The sequence below is a fragment of the Globicephala melas genome, chromosome 10 (genome assembly GCF_963455315.2).
Source record: "Globicephala melas chromosome 10, mGloMel1.2, whole genome shotgun sequence".
NCBI lineage: Eukaryota > Metazoa > Chordata > Mammalia > Artiodactyla > Delphinidae > Globicephala > Globicephala melas.
In genome coordinates, this window is record NC_083323.1 from 53,045,506 (window position 1) to 53,065,159 (window position 19,654).

General features: G+C 45.3%; 1 protein-coding gene and 1 long non-coding RNA gene across 5 annotated transcripts in view; one reads left to right on the plus strand and one right to left on the minus strand.

The window, feature by feature from the left end:
- PPM1H (protein phosphatase, Mg2+/Mn2+ dependent 1H) overlaps window positions 1-19,017 on the plus strand; it is a 264,363-nt gene extending 245,346 nt beyond the window's left edge. For 2 of the 4 annotated variants that reach the window (XM_060305782.2, XM_060305784.2), the window contains 2 exons: window positions 6,998-7,167; window positions 14,390-19,017. In XM_060305782.2, coding sequence (XP_060161765.1) covers window positions 6,998-7,167; window positions 14,390-14,418 — 199 coding nt within the window. In that variant the 3' untranslated portion in view covers window positions 14,419-19,017. The remainder of the gene's footprint in view (window positions 1-6,997; window positions 7,168-14,389) is intronic. The other 2 variants (XM_060305783.1, XM_060305785.2) reach the window with 1 other exon arrangement.
- LOC115858518 (uncharacterized) overlaps window positions 1-19,654 on the minus strand; it is a 68,919-nt gene that overhangs the window by 16,279 nt on the left and 32,986 nt on the right. The window lies entirely within an intron of this gene.

The following is a 19,654-nucleotide window of genomic DNA, read 5'->3' on the forward strand; positions in this document are numbered from 1 at the left end:
TGAAAGGAAAAGTAAATACAGCTTTTAGGAAATAGCATAGACTATTTTTATGATCTTACAGTAGAGAAGAATTTCTTAAACAAGATACAGAAAGCACAAACAAGAAAAGATTGATAACCTTGACTATGTTAGGATTACCATCTTTGGTTCTGCAAAAGACAACATAAAGAGAATAAAATGGCAACGTGATAGCTGGGAGAAGATCTTTGCAATTTGTATAACCAAAGAGGGATTCATACCCATAAAATAGAATGAACTGTCACAGATCAATAAAGACAACACAAATAACCCAATAGAAAAATGAGCAAGTACCCAACAGTCATCACACAGAAGAAAACTAATGGCCAATAAATATATGAAAAAAGCTTCAACAGTCAGAGGAGTAGAAATAATTAAAAACATGTAGAACAACTGCAGATGGATTTGTGAATTTGTAGAAAGACTCTGAAGACGGCTTGGCATATGCATATCGTATAACCCAGAAGCTCCACTCTTAGGTCTGTAGCCTGGAGCAGTGGTTCTGAAAGTGTGGTCTTTGGGTCACAGGGCATCAGCATCGTCTGAGAACTTGCTAGAAATACAAATCTTCAGGCTCTACCCCAGATCTACCAAATAAAACTCCAGTGGTAGGACCCAGGGATCTGTGTTTTAACAAACAACCCAGGTGTTCTTTTTATTCTGGTGCTGGTGTAATTCAATTTATACAAAAAGATAGCCACACAATTGTTTTTATGATAAGAATTGGAAGCAACCTGCGTGTCCAACCATACGATGGATAAACAAAGAATGAAATAATTCACAGTCCTCAAATGAGAATGAACCAAAGCTGTGATCTTTAACGGGGAAGAATCTCAAAGACATAATGTTGAGTTTAATAAGCCAGTCATAGAACAATACACATATTATGATTCGAGTTACATAAAGTAGGAAGCTAACAATATATCACTTAGGGATACAGATATTAAAATTATAACAAAAAGCAAGAGAATTAACCCAAAATTTGGATAATGGTTACCTTGGGAAGAGAGGTGGCAGAGGGGAATGTGTGCTTGTGGAGAGGCCCATAGTGAGCTTCTAAGATATTTACTGGTAATGTTCTGTTCCTTTAGCTACATGGTAGATATATGATTGTTCATGTTATTTATAACTATATCTTTTTCATACATTTGTTTGTATGTTAGCTATGAGAGGCAGTGTAGTCTAGTGGTTAACAGTGTGGATCTAGCCAGACTGCCTGAGGTTAAGTCCTGGTTCTGCCCCTTCTAGACTTTGTGACCTTGGGGAGGTTTCTTAACCTCTCCATGCCTCAGATTCCTCATCTGTCAAATGGGGGTTCCAGTAGTCCTGACCTCATCCTTATATATAAAGTAAAGTGCCTGGTATATAGTAAGCACTGGGTATTTGTTGTTGTTATTCTATGTTTGTTGCTATACTTATATGTTTCATATATTTCACAACAACAACAAAAAATTCCTTCAGGAAGAAATTAAAGCTAGACATTCTTTCTCTTTCTAGAATTGTCTGTATAATTTTTCTCAGGCACAAAGGAATCGATGGGACTGCAAATAAGATTCTTTGATTTGAATTCGAATACATTTTTTTTCCTGTTGAGCTTTTAGTTGTAATCTGCGTTTTATATCCTACTTGTTAGCAACATTCTCCTGTTGATTTTCTCTACTGTAATTATTTTCATAAAGCTTTGCGAAGCCATCTGACAGGTATGAGTGAAAAGGCACCCAACGTTTTTTAAAATCTCTCCAAGCTGGCTTGGTTTTCCTTACCAGCCCCCGTCTCTCCATGGCAACAAATCTGCCCTCCAGGGAGTGGTAACCTGTGGGCAGTGCTGTCACTGGGCAGGGGTATGCCAGGTCAGAATAGGTTCCTAGGTTCATGAGATCTGTTACCTACAGGGCTTACAGGGATCTCCATGGAACAAAAGGGCAGGAAAGAAAAAAGGTTTTGAATTTGCCTTTCAGGGAAAATGGCAAACCAAAGCCTAAGAAAGAATCCTGTGTCAGATAGATGAATGAGTGAAAGGAAAAGTTATAAAATCGGCACAGTTTCATTGCTAAGAGATGAAATATCTGGCTGGAGATCAGAAAAATTCTGGTTGGTTTTTGGCATCTTAAAACAGTGAGACCTTATGGGGGAAGGTATCTTCTTTGCCAAATAATTCCCATTCAGATTCATTCATCTGGGAAATATTAAGGACCTATTTTATGAGCCATGGCCACTGGGGAAGAATTTGTGAAGAAAACAGACCGGGTCCCTGTCTTCTTGGAGTTTAAGGTCTAGAGGTTACAAAAGCATAAGGAAGTTAGACTATGAACGATTAAAAAGATAGCACAAGGGATAGGCAAGAAAGCGTCCCACTAGAAGGGATGTCTATACTTAAACGTGAGGGGTATATGAGTGTGTGTCAGTCAATGCAAGGTGGGGCAACGTCGGGGAGAGAGAACATGGTGCTTTCAAGGAACCCAACAGTCAGTATGGCTGCCCGGGCTTAGTGTGGGGTAGTGTCCACAGATGAGGCGTGAGAGGTGAATGGGGCAGGTCGTGTCAGACCTCAAGCACTGACAAAATGAATGAATGTGAAGATGAGTTGGAGGGAAGAGAGTCTGTGATGATGATATGGAATTTGTGTAATTCATTCATTCTGATCCACAGTCAGAAAACATTCTGGACAATCTGATGGTGAAAATATGAGGTATGGATTGTTTCTCTACCCCTCTGTGCTCCTTAGTAATTTAAGCCATATTGGGAAATCAGATAAACTTAATTTATTTCAAACTCAGGCCTTAGGCATTATGTAAAATGATGTTGTCTTTCACGTGTGTGTCATGTTTGCATGTATCTTTGTGATTTGGAAGGAGGGTACCACACTCACACCCAGGCTTGGTGTGTTTCCTCGGGAGGCGCACGGAGAGCTCAGTCCCAGAAGCCACGGCAGTGGGTTTCCTGACGGTGCCATCCCAACCGGGAGCTGTTCTGACCTTGTCATGCAAAGTAGAAATAGGAGTGGAAGTCGTCCTAATAACTTTTAGCCTAGGTCATAATTTCTGTGATGAAGAAAGACCCGCTATCATACCCTTCCTGTGGCTCTATGAGTTCTTACTCAGCCAGAAGGATACATTTCTCCCCAGATGTAGCCCAGGACCACAGGTTTGCCTATTTAGTCATGTGAGTGGTGGGAATAGAGGGTTTCTGGGTCCAGACCTGAGGGGTCTGACCAGGCTGGCTGATCGTTTGATGGAAAATGAGAAAGGGAAGTTGCACTCTACAAGGTGGGCCCCTCCTGAGAGATAGGAAGGGCAACAAAGCAACAGGAACAACAAAATGTTTCTACATTTGACGTTTTGAATGGGCCTGTTTTACTTTGAGTTTTGTTTTGTTTAGAAATTCAGGACAGAAGGAGGCAGGGCATTAGTCCTGTGACAGGAAGGACTTGAAGGTTTTGCCATTTGATCATTTGGCTTTGTTCATGTTGTGTGTAGGTTTTCTCTTTTTCTTCTCCTCTTCGTGGCAGCCATTCTTGACAAATGGCTGGCACTGTCTTCCTCTGATGACATCCTTCCCAATAAAAAATTTAAAATACCATCTCCCCCTCCAGGATGCACTGTGAGGGAAGAGGTGATTAAGAGAGAGAGATGTTTGCGAAGTTCTGACCCTCACACCATCCTCTCCGGCAGAGGTGGGGTAAAAATGAGCTATGTGACCTTCCTGACCCCAGCGTATCTTATTAAGTCCTTTTGCTGTTTTGAACTGTCTCGAGAAAGGAACCAGAAAATTAAAAGGAGGCCTTGTGGACAGGCCAAAACATGAGTGCAGTTGCCCTTTTTCTTTCTTTTCTTTTTACTGGATTATGCCCTGAAGTGTAGCAGAGCTGGCAGCTCCGTGCATCCTTTGTGGGGTCATGAAATGAACCGTTGATAGGAAATATACCAAGTTCACATTTTCAGGTGGCGTGGTTGGAATTCACGGGGGTTGGGCTACACAACCTGTCATTCTCTTTACTAATTCCAGTAAGATTCTCTTAGGAGGCCTAAACATCCTGCAAAATTTGGAAAGGGTGCTCAGAGAAAGGCGTGGAAGGGGTTTTCTGAGGCAAGAGATCTCGGACTGATGATCTCCTCTGTAAGGCTGGAGGTTTAGTGGCAGGTCTCCCAGAAAGAATATTCAAAATGGAGGCAAGTAGGTACATATGCAAAGAAGATGCTTAGTCATACGTTAGAGAGGAGTAAATTGTTAATATTACTAACGGAGATAGGTGTGGGCCAAGCTGAGTGGACCTCGGGCTGAAGAACACGTGAAAACATGTCATGGATTTACATCCCAAATGCCCAGGCAAGACTTAGCAAGGATTTTTTTGCCCAGTCCTTCGTTTCCCAAAACCTGTCTGTGGAAACCTCATCTTGGTAACTTGGACCAAATGACCCTCAGTGCCCCTGCCATGTCACTCTGGGGGCTTATGAAGGGGTATTAAATCTGTAAGTACCAACATACTGTAAACTCCAGACAGCATCTCCTTAATAAGAGAAGCCTTCTTGATGGTCACGCTTCAGATGTTCTTCATATCCATGCTGTCCTTGGCTCTGATCACTGTGTGCCACATTGATGAGGAAGAGATTAATCAGTAGAAAGTTAACAGTAAAACACCCACCAAAACTGACAGCAGGCTATTAATGCAGGTATTAAATGCTAGTTTGTATTACCTTGATAATATGAACCATTTTGGCAAAAGACAAAGGTTCTTTTTATGAGATGTTTCTGTGAGTTGGCTGAACTAACTTCTCCCACTGCCATGTTTTTTTTTTTTTTTTTTTTTTTTTGCGGTACGCGGGCCTCTCACTGTTGTGGCCTCTCCCGTCGCAGAGCACAGGCTCCGGACGCGCAGGCTCAGCGGCCATGGCTCACGGGCCTGGCCGCTCCGCGGCATGTGGGATCTTCCCTGACCGGGGCATGAACCCGTGTACCCTGCATCGGCAGGCGGACTCTCAACCACTGCGCCACCAGGGAAGCGCTGCCATGTGGTTTTGAGAAACTATGCCTCAAATGTAAAAAGGAAGGGTTCCTCCCATCGCCGGCCCCAACCTCACATCAGTTACAGGTTTTAAGAACAAATTGGTGAGTGTTTTATCTCATGTTGAAGACTAGATAAAATCTGCATTTTTGTTTCTTTTGCAATGTTGAGCATATTCAGATCCGTGGGAATGTGGACGTCAGCCCACCATCCTGCCCTTGACAGCCTCTGAACTGCCCCCTGCCAGGCCCACCTTTCCTTCTCAGTGCTGTTGATATGGCCATTGGAGCAGAGCTGTGTGGCCACTTAGTTGGAACACAAGGACATTTTATTTATTTAATTTTATTTATTTATTTATGGCTGTGTTGGGTCTTCATTGCTGCACGCGGGCGTTTTCTAGTTGTGGCGAGAGGGGCTACTCTTCATTGCGGTGCACGGCTTCTCGTTGTGGAGCATCGGCTCTAGGCGCGCGGGCTTCAGTAGTTGTGGCACGCAGGCTCAGTAGTTGTGGTTCGCAGGCCCTAGAACGCAGGCCTAGCAGTTGTGGCGCATGGGCTTAGCTGCTCCTCGGCATGTGGGATCTTCCCGGACCAGGGATCGAACCCATGTCCCCTGCACTGGCAGGCGGATTCTTAACCACTGCGCCACCGGGGGAGCCCCCATCGGGGCATTTTAAAGGGCTTCCCAGGGACGATGCAGAAGAAAATAGTCTGATATGCCCCCTCCTATCGAAATGTTGCTGTTTGGGATTTGAACTAAAACTCACACCACCTTGAGAAACCAGGAAGCTGGCGCTGGGGCAGAGAGGTGGACGAGGCCTGGTGGGTGTTCTCGCCATCTCCCACAGGGGTGGTGCGCTCTCCCTAGTCCATGGCCTTGCACCTGCTGACCCCCCCCCCCAGGGGACACAGGGACAGTGCTGTGGGCAGCGGCTGTCGCTGGTCCCGTGTCTCAGGGTACTCCGCCTGAGTGAAGTCCCCACACTCCAGGCGGGACAGAAGCTGGTGTGAGCACCTTCGGTGGCTTCAGAGCCAGACAAGGGACACACGTGGCTCAGCCCCCAGCAGTGAGCCTGAGGCGGGCCTCCTCCCAGGACAAGTTGCCTGGTTCTGAGCACAACAAAGAGCTCCCTCCAAGTCACCCGCCCTCACCCCACCTACCCCGTTACCATAGATCCCTGCCAATGTTCCCAAGCTTGGGAGAGCTTTTCTACCTCTTAAATCTCAGAGGCCTGCTCAGAATGCAAAGAGGATTCCTTCTCCTGTTCCCATCATACTCTATTACTGCGGGGCCTCGGCAGATGGAAGCTGCCTTTTATATGCAAATATTCGGAACCCATTAATTCCCCAGTTCCTGCCACCTACCCTCCCTCTTGTAAGACCCTGTCTATACCATCCAAATGGCAAATAGAAGTTCCTGCCCAACTAGAACTGTTGGCTTTAAGGCCAGTTTACAGCCTGAGGCCTGAAACGGACTTATTTTTGACACTCCAATCTGCTGATTCAGATGTGGTCTTGTGGGAAGAGACTCTACAAAAGGTGGATGACTGCGGGCAAAACTCTTGGTCGGGGAGAGAGGCCTTTTATGTCTAATGAGGGAAATGCTTTAGGAAGGTTCTGTTTACCCTGGCAGGACCTTTGAGGCATGCACTAGCATTATTCCAGATTCGAGAGGCTAAGGAGTTTTTCCCCGGCGCCCCCGATGTGGTCATGCAGCCAGGCTGGGACCCGTGGCAACCCAGCCCACACCCGGGGCCCCTCGTACACCCCACTGAAGAGGTGAAAGAGCTAAGAAGTGTCCAGAGGTGGCAAGGACGACAGAGACGATGGAGGATTTGTCCTCTGGCCTCCTTCCACCCTGACTTTAGCGTCAGTGGTTGTGAAAAGAGCCTCTGGCCTTCCCGTGGTCCTTCAGCCCCTCTTCTTTTCTGCTTTTCTTCTCTCCCCTACTGTCCCTCCTCTGCTCCCTCTGGCTCAGCCCGAGGAAGCCTCTGCGCCAGGCCCTGTGCGCCTGCCAAGTCAGACCCCTCCCGACCGCCGCCCCTTTCAGCAGAGCTCGGCCGATCGATATGGAAAGCTTCAGCCAGAGAAGAAAAATGCTCTCAAAGTACAAAACTGGTCTCCCTGGGAGGCTCTTCGTTAGGAGGGGTGAGTACCCCAGCTACTCCCGTACTACTTCCCGGATGCGGTCTGACCAAGCCTTCCGCGTGAGGCCCTCAGGCCGGGCCCTGCTGCCGCCCCACATCCAGCTTCCAGAATCACGGGGTTCCTCGCCCCTCGTCATCCCGGCCGGGGTGTAACGGAATCCACGACCCTTTCGCTGTCATCAGCTACACCATGTTCTTCTCTGCTGCTCCCCTGTATGTCCTGTATTTGTATTTCATGTTTTGACTCAAATCCTCTCCTGCCGCCTCCTGCGCCCTTCAGTCTCTGGCACGTGTGCCTTTGTGTTCAGCCTCAGCACCACACTCAGTAGAACCCTCCTGTCTTACTGCCACACGAAGCAGTCTTTTTTGTTACCAAACCAGACAGCCCTTGTCAGGTAGAAACTGCAGGAGAATGAAATGGGGGAGAGGAGAAGCAGTCCTTTCCCTCCAGAGGAAATGTCTCTTCTTTTCCTCAGGTACCAGTCTCGATATAAAGCAACCTTTATAGGTGGTTTATAGGTGGTTTCCTGCCTGGGGCAGATGGTGCTTGACTAAGGATGCTCATGAGTTCTAAAGTGTCCATCAGCCTGGCTGAGATTGGAGCTGGGGCAAAAGAAACCTTCTCCTAAGAACTAGGTGCCTGGGGTTGTGTTGAGGTGATCAGCTTATGAGGAAGGATCCCCACAAGTGGCCTCATTTTACCTAAACACCATTTGTGACTTCATTTCGATACTGCGTCTCCTGTAGCGTGAAGGAAACCAGTCCTAGAGTTCAGCTGCACTGTTCAGTTACTGCAGGCAGCACCTGATCAGTGCCGCTCAGTTGTCCGTGCAGACTGCTCCTTCACAGGTGGGACGTCGCATTCGCATTCGCCAGGGAAGCCTCGCAGAGAGAAGTCAGGTGGAGGAATCTGGCTCCTGGCCACAGTGTTGGAAGCAATGGTCCAAGGCGTCTCCCTGAGCTTCCCGCTCAGGTTGGGGCATCCTTCCTGCAGCACGTGGATGATGGCAAGAACCTGATGAAACTGAGGTTCTGTGAGGAGGGGGGTGGGTAGGCCCGCCACACAGGAAAGTGTGAGGCCAAACCTCACACCACACGTAGAGTGTGGGGATCCTAAGCCACAAATCGCACCTAAAACATGTTCTAGAGCTGAAAGAACCCAGAACGTCCCCCCAGTAAAGGCACATTTAAAAATCTCTGTAGATAACCCAAGGCACACAGTAAACAGCCCTACTGAAGAGAGGCTCCTATCTTACCTTCAAGCCTACCATGAGAAAGGATAACTAGATACAACAGAGCCTTCCCTCTGTCCCCCCAAAGAAAACCTAACAGAACAGGATGAAGGAAACTTTAAACATGTACAAATAGAACCATAAGGTAAGAAGAGACGGATTTGGAAAAGAACCAAATAGAAATTTGCAATGGTGAAAAATATGTCATTGAAATAAAGTAACTCGCTGAATGGAGAGAATAGTAAACTGCTAAAGTATGAATTAGTGAACTGAAAGATATTACCAAGAGATTTTAAAAAAACAGGAAAGAGGTTGAAATCTGGAAGGTAAAATGAGAAGGATCTAACAGGAGAAAATATAAAATTATGGAGAAAACATAAAAAATAGAGGGGAGTCAGCATTCAAAAAGTTCATGGTTGAAAATTTTCCAGAATCAGAACTATCTTCTCAGTTTGAAGGAGTAAAACTAATTTCCAACTATGATAAATAAAAAGAAATCCTCATTATTATGTCTCAGTGGAACTTCATACCATCAATAACAAAATATCAACAATAACAATTTAATAAACTACCAATGAGAAAAGACGTTTACTTATAAAAAAATGAAACAAGGGCTTCCCTGGTGGTGCAGTGGTTAAGAATCCGCCTGCCAATGCAGGGGACACGGGTTTGAGCCCTGGTCCGGGAAGATGCCGCGGAGCAACAAGCCTGGGCACTGCCAACTGCTGAGCCTGCACTCTAGAGCCTGTGAGCCACAACTACGGAAGCCTGCACGCCACAACTACGGCAGCCCACGTGCCTAGAGCTCTGTAGCAAGAGAAGCCACTGCAATGAGAAGCCCGTGCACTGCAACGAAGAGTAGACCCCACTCGCCACAACTAGAGAAGGCCCGTGCACAGCAACAGACCCAAAGCAGCCAAAATAATAAATAAATAAAATAAATAAATTTATTTTAAAAAAATGAAACGAGGCAGACTTCTCAACAAGAGAGGTCAGAAAAGATGAAATATTATGTCCAAACTGCTAGGGTAAAATAAGTCAGTCTAGAATTCTATACCCGATAAAGCTATGATCCAAGATTAAAGGCAAAAATAAAGATTTTTGTGGCCCCAAAACTTGGTGAGTTTATCTCTTTTAACAGACCACTGTTAAGAGCATTACTAAAAATGTACTTCAACTGAAGGAAATCAAGTCCAGAAGAAAGGAATGGACTTCGAAAAGCAAAGAAGTTACTATGTTGGTTTATATACATTATAATAATGACTTAATAGGAGTTTAAAAACAAGGCAAATTTAAAATACTAGGCAATAACATTACAAATGAAAGAAGGCATTCTAATATCTTTTTATTTTCTGGAGAAGGACACAAATATTGATTGACATATATTAAAAACTTAAGCATAGCTGCTAAAACAACAGAAATAATCACTTCTCAACTAGTAGAGAGAGGAAAAAGGTATTCAAGAAAGCAAACAACCTGACAGAAATCAAGAAAGGAAAGAAAAATAGAAAATACTAAATAAATTTTATGTATGTATGTATATGTATGTGTGAATGGTGGCAAAAATAAATTCAGAATAGCAGTTTTTACAACAGGTTTAACGTGCATCTTAGTAACTATAAAGGTGAGATTTTATTTTAATTTAGCCATCTACCAATAATGAAATACACTTTAAATAATACAAAGTTTAGAAGTCCTACAGTGCCTTGTGGAATTTATCATTGGCGAATATCAGGTTGAGAAGGTAGCACTGAAAACGACTACGATTTCCTACTTAAGAGACTGGGGACAGCATTGACTAAGGATGATAGATGAGAAAGTCCCGCCTTGGCAGTGAAAGTAAGTTAACATTTATTGACTCTTCCTGAGTCCTAACTGGGGCCTACCAAGGAAAGTAAGAAGAGCTGTGCCACGTGTCATGGAAGCCCAGACATAGGAGAACTTGGAGTGTGCCGTGGTGTGGTGGGCAAGCCAACCTCAACACCTCCCACCTCTGCAAACAAAAAGGAGAACTCAGAAGAAAAGACAGGAGATGTCAAGAATAAAGAAGATGGCCAGAAGTACGGTGTCTGTGCTGGAGAGAGGTCAAGTGGAATGAGCACGGAGAAGTGTAGGAGGCCGGATTAGCAGGGTATTGGGCCTACTGGTAAGAAATGAAGGAAGAAAAAGGGAAGTAAGAAATGGAGGAAGCAGAAATGGGTCTTCTCTCGAGAGAGGGTTCACCTAAGGGAAGACAGAATGGATGACAGAGAGAAATGCAGGCTCAAGGGACGTTATCTTGGCATAGGCAATAACCGGTTTTGAGAAGAAAACCTTAATTTTCTAGAGCCCTTGGGTTTCCTGGGTAACCATCTTTTCTAGGTGACCTAATGCCGCTTTTTAAAATACCAAAGCTAATTTTGACCATTTTTTCAATACCCAAAGTCTCCAGCAATAGCAATATCAGGATGGTCTCTTGCCTTTAACTACGGATGATGCTCTTATGTGACTTAAATAAAATGAGGTACGCACTGTTTTGATTTTAACTTTTTTTAACTGAAGTATACTTGATTTATAATATTGTGTTAGTTTCAGGTGTACAGCAAAGCGATTCAGTTTTAAATGTATTTTTTTCAGAATCTTTTCCATTATGGGTTATTACAAGATACTGAATATAGTTCCCTGTGCTACACAGTAAATCCTTGTTGTTTATCTATTTTATATATAGTAGTATGTATCTGTTAATCCCATACTCCTAATTTATCCCCTCCCCCCTTTCCCTTTTGGTAATAACCATAAGTTTGTTTTCTATGTCTGTGAGTCTGTTTCTGTTTTGTAAATAGATTCATTTGTATTATTTTTTTTAGATTCCACATATAAGTGATATTTTTCTTTCTCTGTCTGACTTTATTTAGTATGATATTCCCTAGGTTCATCCATGTTGCTGCAAATGGCAATATTTCATTCTTTTTTATGGCTGAGTAATGGTCTATTGTGTGTGTGTATACACACACAGAAACACACACACACCCCACGTCTTTTTTATCCATTCATCTGTTAATGGGCACTTGGGTTGTTTCCATGTCTTGGCTATTGTAAATAGTGCTGCTGTGAACACTGGGATGCATGTATCTTTTCAAACTAGAGTTTTCATCTTTTCTGGACATATGCCCAGGAGTGGGATTGCCGGATCATGTGGTAGCTCTATTTTCAGTTTTTTTAAGGAACCTCCATCCTGTTCTCCATAGTGGCTATACCAATTTGCATTCCCAACAGTGTAGGAGGGTTCCCTTTCTCCACACACTCTTCAGCATTTATTGTTTGTAGACTTTTTTAAAAAATGAATTTATTTAATTAACTTATTTCTGGCAGCGTTGGATCTTCGCTGCTGTGTGCAGGCTTCCTCTAGTTGCAGCGAGCGGGGGCTACTCTTCGTCGTGGTGCGCATGTTTCTCTCGTTGCGGAGCACGGGCTCTAGATGCACTGGCTTCAGTAGTTGTGGTTCACGGGCTTTAGAGTGCAGGCTCAGTAGTTGTGGCTCGCGGGCTCTAGAGCACAGGCTCGGTAGTTGTGGTGCATGGGCTTCGTTGCTCCGTGGCATGTGGGATCTTCCTGGACCAGGGATTGGACCCATGTCCCCTGCATTGGCAGGCAGATTCTTAACCACTGCACCACCAGGGAAATCCTGTTCATTTAACCTTTCATTTAACCTTGTTCTGATCTCAGCCGTTGCCCCATGACCGCGGGACCTGTGATTTACCACAGATACCGGTCCTGACTTCCTTCATCTGTTTTTTTTAACATTTTTAAGTAACTTCCTTTCGCTGCCAGCCATCTTTTCTCATTACTTGGCATAATCTTCTGTGTCTAGTTTGCTCATGAGCTGAGTTAAGGTGTGTTCAGCCCTGACAGATGAATCTACGAACTAGTATATTGCCTCAGCCAGCTTTCTGAACTTGAAAGGCTAAGGTCTAGACCCTGGTCAATCACTAGGGTAATAAACATCAACTGATATTGATGGTAGCCTTTCCCTGTGAGGTTTTATCTCAGACATGCAATTCAGTAATAAACCCAAGAGTAACCTGGGGTGAGCATCTGAGAGCTCTTCTGAATGTAGTATATGAGTGGCAGCATGTGGATAAGGGGGCATGTATTTGCCCCTTTAGCCAAAGGCCTCTTTGGAGTCCTTTCTGTTTATTTCGTGATCCCAGTAGCAAGAGAATCCTCAGAAGGCTAACTGGTGGCCCCTTCCCTCAAGTGTAACTGGAGATACTTCTGCCTCAAGACTGATAATTCTCTCAATAAGGATAGAAAAAGAAGGTGTCTCTCCTACTCACCTACCACCCATCCTCTAGGAGGAAAGTCACTTATTTTGTATTAACCGCCCTTAGCGTGTGCTACACCTCCCTCTGCCTGGGCTGTCTGAGTAGACTTGAGTCTCAGAGACTCCACAGCCTGGAATCTTAACAATCCTGAGATTATTTGCTACAGACCTTGTTCTTAAGTAATGTAACAATGGGGCTAGATGCAGGTCTCTTTTAACATGAGAGTCGCTTATTCCGTAAGGGGTTTTAACAGAAGAAATGCAAGAGGCTTCTGGTGTTCTGAATTCCACAACTCACAGTTCTGAAGGCAAGGCCGAGTGACATTCCAAGCAGGGAAAGGCCACAGTAACATCAGGGTGGTCTGTTGTTAAAGGGCCACAGGCTGGCTTCCAAGAGGCCTTCCTTACAGGGTGACATTTATTATCTTGGTGATTTACCAGAGGCTGGCTTTTAGCTTCTCAGGTTCAGAAACTGGTTTAATCAACACACAAAGAACAGATTCATTATCAGAGCTGGGCTCACCTTAACCAAGCTTTCATGATTGATCTGCAAACTGAAGAAATGCCAGTGACGTTTATATGGAGAAACAGGACTGACGTTCTTAAAGTACAAATGACTAGCTCACTCTTTCTCTGTCGGCAGGCCACACAGGGAGGCAGGTCATAATTAGAAGGTTATATGGTGAACATGAAATCAAAATCAAGGGAAACTGTATATTCTATGGCAGAAGCTAAGAGTCATCCATCCTCACTAAATATGGTCCTACCAGTGGAACTACATTTCTTTGAAATCTGTTGGATAAGACTCCCTCTGCCTCAATCTGTATTTGGACAGACACCTGCCAATGTTTCTGTCTCCTTGTTTTAGGCCTCCAGGCTAACCTAGGCTACATACACCCAAATCACCTCCCACATTAGTCTTTTTCTAGATTTTAATGCTTTCCATCCATTTATGGCATAGTCATTAATTCTTCCTTGAGTTTATGCTCTGAGTCTCAGGGAGCAATCTTATTTTCAAATTCTTGGGGATCCCTCACTGTACTTACAGTGGTGAAGAGAAGAGTGTGGCATTGATGACGGTGCAGCTTGCCCACACCGAGGTTTCCCAGTCATGTACCAATAAAACCTTTGCATTTTTACTATGCTCCTTTGCTACCTGCGCTATCATTAACATTTTTCTTTAAATCAGCTCACTTTTTAAAAACAATTTATTTAAAAAGGAGATTTACCCCTACCATAAGTGGAAAATGACGATCCTTTGTCCTAAAAGCAGTGTGGCTCTAAAAATAAACATTGGAAACAAAAGTTCTTATTTTTCCCGTATACTTTTTTAGCTACACACTGTTTGCTGTAGAAAGCTCTGAGCCTGAGCAGGTATGTGTTAAAGATACACCAGCACGAAACTGGGACTCTTTTGTTGACATCAGAATTCTCAAAAGAGGACTGAAAAGCAGAACAATTTAGGAGGTTATTTATTGTATGTAGAATCTTGTCCATCTACCACCTAACTAGCAGTCTCACATTAGGCATCACACATTTGGGAAAAAGATGGCCTAGGTTTTTGTGACTTGAAGGGTGTTTGAAAACAGTTCATACAGCTGTAGTGATGCCTCCTTCTCAGCCTCGCCTGACCCCCGATTCTGCCTGATGCCACACTGACAGTCCCATTCCTGCCTCTCCCTGTACAGGTACACACTGGCGGCTCAGGACCTGGTGATGCGTGCCCGTGGCGTCCTGAAGGACAGAGGATGGCGGATATCCAATGACCGACTGGGCTCAGGAGATGACATCTCTGTATATGTCATTCCTTTAATACATGGAAACAAACTGTCATGAAAACAGCCCAGGGTTTTAGAAGGACAGAAGGGAAGAAAGCTGGGATGCCTCTGGGCGGGGCGGGGCTGGGAAGTGCCCCAGCAGAGTTCCAGACGATGCCCCTCCTCCCTGCCCAGGTGGGAAGCTTGCTGCCGAAAGGCCTCTGGCTGAGCTCCAAGAGGACCCTCGGGTTTCAGTTTCCTCTTTAGTAACAGGTCTGGATACTCAACAAGAGCAAAACATAAAGGCTGCGACTGAGTGTTGTGCTTCTGTCGGTTCCTTTCATAGGCCTCCTAGGTAGGTGGCCACTGCCCATTTGGGAGCACATCCATCATACTTATTTTATCCACAGTAGCTGGGGCAGCCCTTTGCGGGTGTCACTGGCAGAAGACTCTTCAGCCTGCCAAGCTGCCAACTTCCCTACGGGTTAAAAGTGCTGCATTGGAGAGTTGGGGATCATGCCTCAGAAGATGTAATCGCCCATCTTCTAGTAAGCCTGAGATTTATTTCAGGGAACACTATCTGTGTGTGTGTGTGTGTCTCTCTCTCTCTCTTTACTGTTTTTTGGTGCCGGTGGGGTGTGGCAGGGAATTTTTTTTTCTTTTTTGACATTCCTTGAATCTTAATTGTTTTCCTTCCATAGAACAGGTCTGGGACTTTCCAGGCCCCTGTCGAGGAATCTGTGTGTCCAAGTCCAGCCCAGACTGTCCCCATATCCCGTGGCCCACACCACCCAGGCCGCCATCTGGAGCGGTGCCCTGGCTAATGGAGTTCAGTCTTTATTATGTAACGGTTTTTCCCTGAGTTGCATTTTCTCACCAAATCAGTGTGTTTTTGTGGAAATATGGGTGTTTCTCTGGACCCACAGTTCCTCTGTCATCTTCAAGGGCCCCCCTGGTGTGGGTGAGGTCTCTCTGGGAGAGTCTGGATTTCGTTTCTGGAATGGTTGGCCCTCCCCCACCCGCTGTACCATAGGGACAGACACAAAGCAGGGTTGAAGCGAGCAGGTTAAGAGATTCCTTGTATCAGTCAGTTCACCACACCCCATCTGAGGACCACTCCTCCATCTGGATCCAGGTTCCGTGGACCAGGACCGTCCCCAAGCCCCCTCCAAATAACATGTTAAGGAGCAGAGTTCTGTCAAGCGCTGTCTCTGCCTCCCCATCATATCTGGGCAAGGCCCGCTCGGAGTGGCCGTTTGATAAAAGTGAATTTGAATCAGGCTGACTGGTCATTCTCAGGCTGGACCCTCTGTTCCTTCTCCACGGAATCATGTCCCAGCCCCCCAGGTACCGAGACCCCTGTTCCCACTGTCACTCCACCTCTGGGTGTTCCTCACAAGAGCAGCGGCAGCCAGCGTATCAGACCTCCCTGGTGCATCTCGGCCGGGAGGACTCGCAAAATAGATTTTTAGAAATCACTTTTAGGCAGACCGCTTCTGGGCATGGGGGACCTTATAGAGCAGTGTCCAGTCACCGAGTCTTCTCCCTGCAGACCTCCTGTGGTAGCGTCACCATCTTGACTACTTTTTGTAATAAGACGTGCTTCCCACCCATTAAAGACAGAGGTCATTGGTGTGATTCCCCCCAGAAGGCTGGAGAGCCAGTTCCACTTCTCCTGTTTGTTCAGTCCCTTCCGCAGAGGGGAGGACAGGAACCTTTCCTCTGGGTAGTGGGTCGCCTGCGCTTACATTCTTGGAATGTAGCTATTTTCTTAGGAATGTCCTGGAGCCTTCCTGCTTCGGAATGTATTCATCCCACAGTGTGGAGACAACCGCTGGTCTGGCAGGTGAAGTATGGCGGGAATTCACCCACCGAGTGTTTGCCAAAATGTTGTTTGGGAAGAACTGGACTCACTGGTCCCTTGTCGGGAGTCATCGTCATCTGACGGCTTCCCTCCTGCTTCAGGAAATCTTAGCCACCCCCAGCGTCTCTGTGGGGAGAAGTCTGTGGTAAACCATTTGCTGCCCTGGCAGAACAAGATGCTCTGGGGAAACAGGCAGGCATCCTACAACAGCGTGGTCCGCTTTCTGTTGCTGCTCTGACTCTTAAAACCACGTACGAATTTGGAAATGAGAAAGTTGTACGTGGAGGGCTCTGAGCTGCCTTCTTTGGGAGGCTGTCCTCGCAAGCAGTCACCTCTCCCCCGTGTCTCCACTGCCTTTCACTTCTTTTATTTCCTGGGCTTCTCTCTGGGCCCTACCTTGAGCTTCTCTGGTTTTACTCCAGGCACCAGAGTCAGAGTTTGCATGTGCATATCATAGGGATGTCATGACAGCCTGGACTCAATTCTCCAATTCATTTCCTGCCAAGGCATGTCTCAGCAAAAACTCTGGAAGCCCCTGATTCAATTTATCCTAAAGTTTTGAGTATTTAGTCCCACTGGATTTAGTTAGAAAGGTGTCCAGGAATTCTCCTCATAAGCCCCCTTGGGTGGAAGGATCTTAGTAGCAAGCTGAAGCCATGTTGTCAGTTTGGGGGATTGGAGGGAAACCACAAATGAGATGAATAAATCAAATGTGGAAAAAAAATGATCTGTTAATGCCCGCGGCAGGTCTGCCCAGCACCGATATTGCTCTGTGAATTGAGCTTACTCAGTTTTAGCCTCATTTTTCCCCCTTGGAGCATTCCTGGAAAGGTCAAAAGGCAACACACTCAAAATTCTGCAGAACATATTTATACGTGGTTCTGTGATCTTGCGTATCTGACTTACAGTCAAGTCTGCTTGCCCCAGTAGCCTCAAAGGAAGTCTTATTTAATAAAAAGCTTTCGATTTCCTAGTCAAGTCTTTACGGTTATCTGGGGGGGGGAGGGGTGTGGCCACTTCCTTAAATGAAAGCCTCTCTCAGTTCTAAATCTCTTTGCTGGACTGGCACTAGCTCTTCAGAATATTTGGTGACACTCTTTTCCTTAAAGAGAGCAAACTTGCACTCCATCCACACTGTGGCATTTTGTCAGGCAACAGGCAAACCTGTGTTCTCTCAAAACCTGAAATCGGAGCAGTACCAGACCCAGAAAACTGGAGGGTGTGTTCTCCTGTGGTTGTGCTTGCCTAACTGCTGTTCTTACAGAGGGAACAGAGAAGTGAAAGTCGGGCTAGGCCAAGTACTCAGCTGTCTAATAGGACAGAACCCCCAAAGTGGGAATTTGTTACTTTCCACAGTTTACAGTTTTGGGGAATTTGGGGTATTTAATTTCTTAATCCCTAGCAATTTACCTCCATGAGGCTGCATGAGGTCAGCTGTGCTCATTCTTTTTGTGCTCTTCTAAGTATTCATTTACTTCTTGGAAAGAATCACAGCTGTCAATAGATACTGGTGGGCAAGGATGAGAGTCCCAGTATCCAGAGTTGGCCTCAGATCTTGGCCATTCGGGCAGGGTTTTCGGTTCACCAAGAGCACTAGCGTGGAAACACTTGGAAAAAAAACTCTCACATCTTTACGACTCTGGTCTAACCTCCTTCCTCATCTGCCAATCAACTTTATTTACAAGGCCACGAGTAGTCAGTGGTTTTCTTTCCACCACAGTCTGAGGATCTTACCTTTCCTTAAGCAGCCCAGCAGCTCCACTGTTTTCAGACTGAACATGTTAAACTTTAATGAAATTCTATTTTTGGTAAGTTCGTGCTATTGGGACACATGAAGAAAGCAGTGAGAGTCACTATCTATGCAAAAACCCACCAGGCTGACCCTAAAAGGTAGCGGATCTAAGGAAATACTAAAACAGTATCTGGCCACCGGACAGAATTTTACATTAGGAACTCGGATTTTTGAAGACTTTCAATTGCAGAGACATGTCACAGCCTGCACACCATAAGCCCCCCAAGTGTACTTTGGTTCTGTGTTGGGTGATGTGACTTATGTGCATACACTGGGATTTTTCAAAGGACACTACGTGAGCAGCCCCACCTGCCTCTTCTGTTTGAGTGTCAGTCCAGGGAGTGCTGCTCTTTATAATCCACATGATTTGTGTAAATAGCTTTAATTTTGCCTTTGCGTCTTAGATGTTTTGTTTATGTAGCGCCCAGGTAGACAGTGACCAAATGAGGCTTTAAATGTATTGTTTTCTACTGTGATGTACTTGAAGGAGAATCTCGTGTCCTCCACTCTTCCAGTCTTCCATAGTATTTTGTGTTTGGGGTGTCCTGAGGTTACTCTATTACTCCTGTTTTGCCTCCACTTTCTTTGTTTCTTTTGGAAACCCAGGGAGGTCCACAGTGGAGATCATTTGTAAGCAATGTATCATGGTCTGGGTTTCCAAGAAAATACCCTACGTACAGTGAATGAGAGGAATCTGCCTGAAAATGGTTTCGGAACCATGTACCTTTATGCTTTGTGGTTGTGAAACCTTGACTTTTGTAACCCAAAAATGAAAACTGTTTAGTAAAGGGGATCTATTTTGTGTGTTTTGAAACTTAGGTGCAATGTTCCCTGGAAAAAGCTAAAGAAATGTATATGCTCAATGCCATTTTAAAATAAAATATTATACATATGTATATAGGACACCTTTAGCAAAACCTTTTTGTGTCATTTCGTTTAATTCACTAAGAAGTTTCTTCATACCAGGTAGTGGAATGAGTTGAGAGGGTCATGGCCTCATGGGGAGTCATCAACTGTGAACAGACTCAAAATCAGACGGGAATGGATGCCAACACGATAAATCTTCACAGGAATCAGCCGTGAGAGCTGTGCATTTCACCAGTGCCTTTAGAACTACCATGGATGTTACTCCCAAGAACTACTCCCAACAGGTAATTCTTTCTTTTTTCTTTTTATTGAGGATAACTGACAGCATTATATTAGTTTCAGGTGTACAGCATAACGATGCAGTGTGTACATATTGTGAAACGATCATCACATTAAGTCTAGAGAACATCCATCACCATACAGCATTACTAACTTCTTTTCCTTGTGATGAGAACTTTTTTTTTTTTGCGGTACGCGGGCCTCTCACTGTTGTGGCCTCTCCCGTTGCGGAGCACAGGGTCCGGACGCGCAGGCTCAGCGGCCATGGCTCGCGGGCCCAGCCGCCCCGCGGCATGTGGGATCTTCCCGGACCGGGACACGAACCCGTGTCCCCTGCCTCGGCAGGCGGACTCTCAACCACTGCGCCACCGGGGAAGCCCAGAACTTTTAAGAT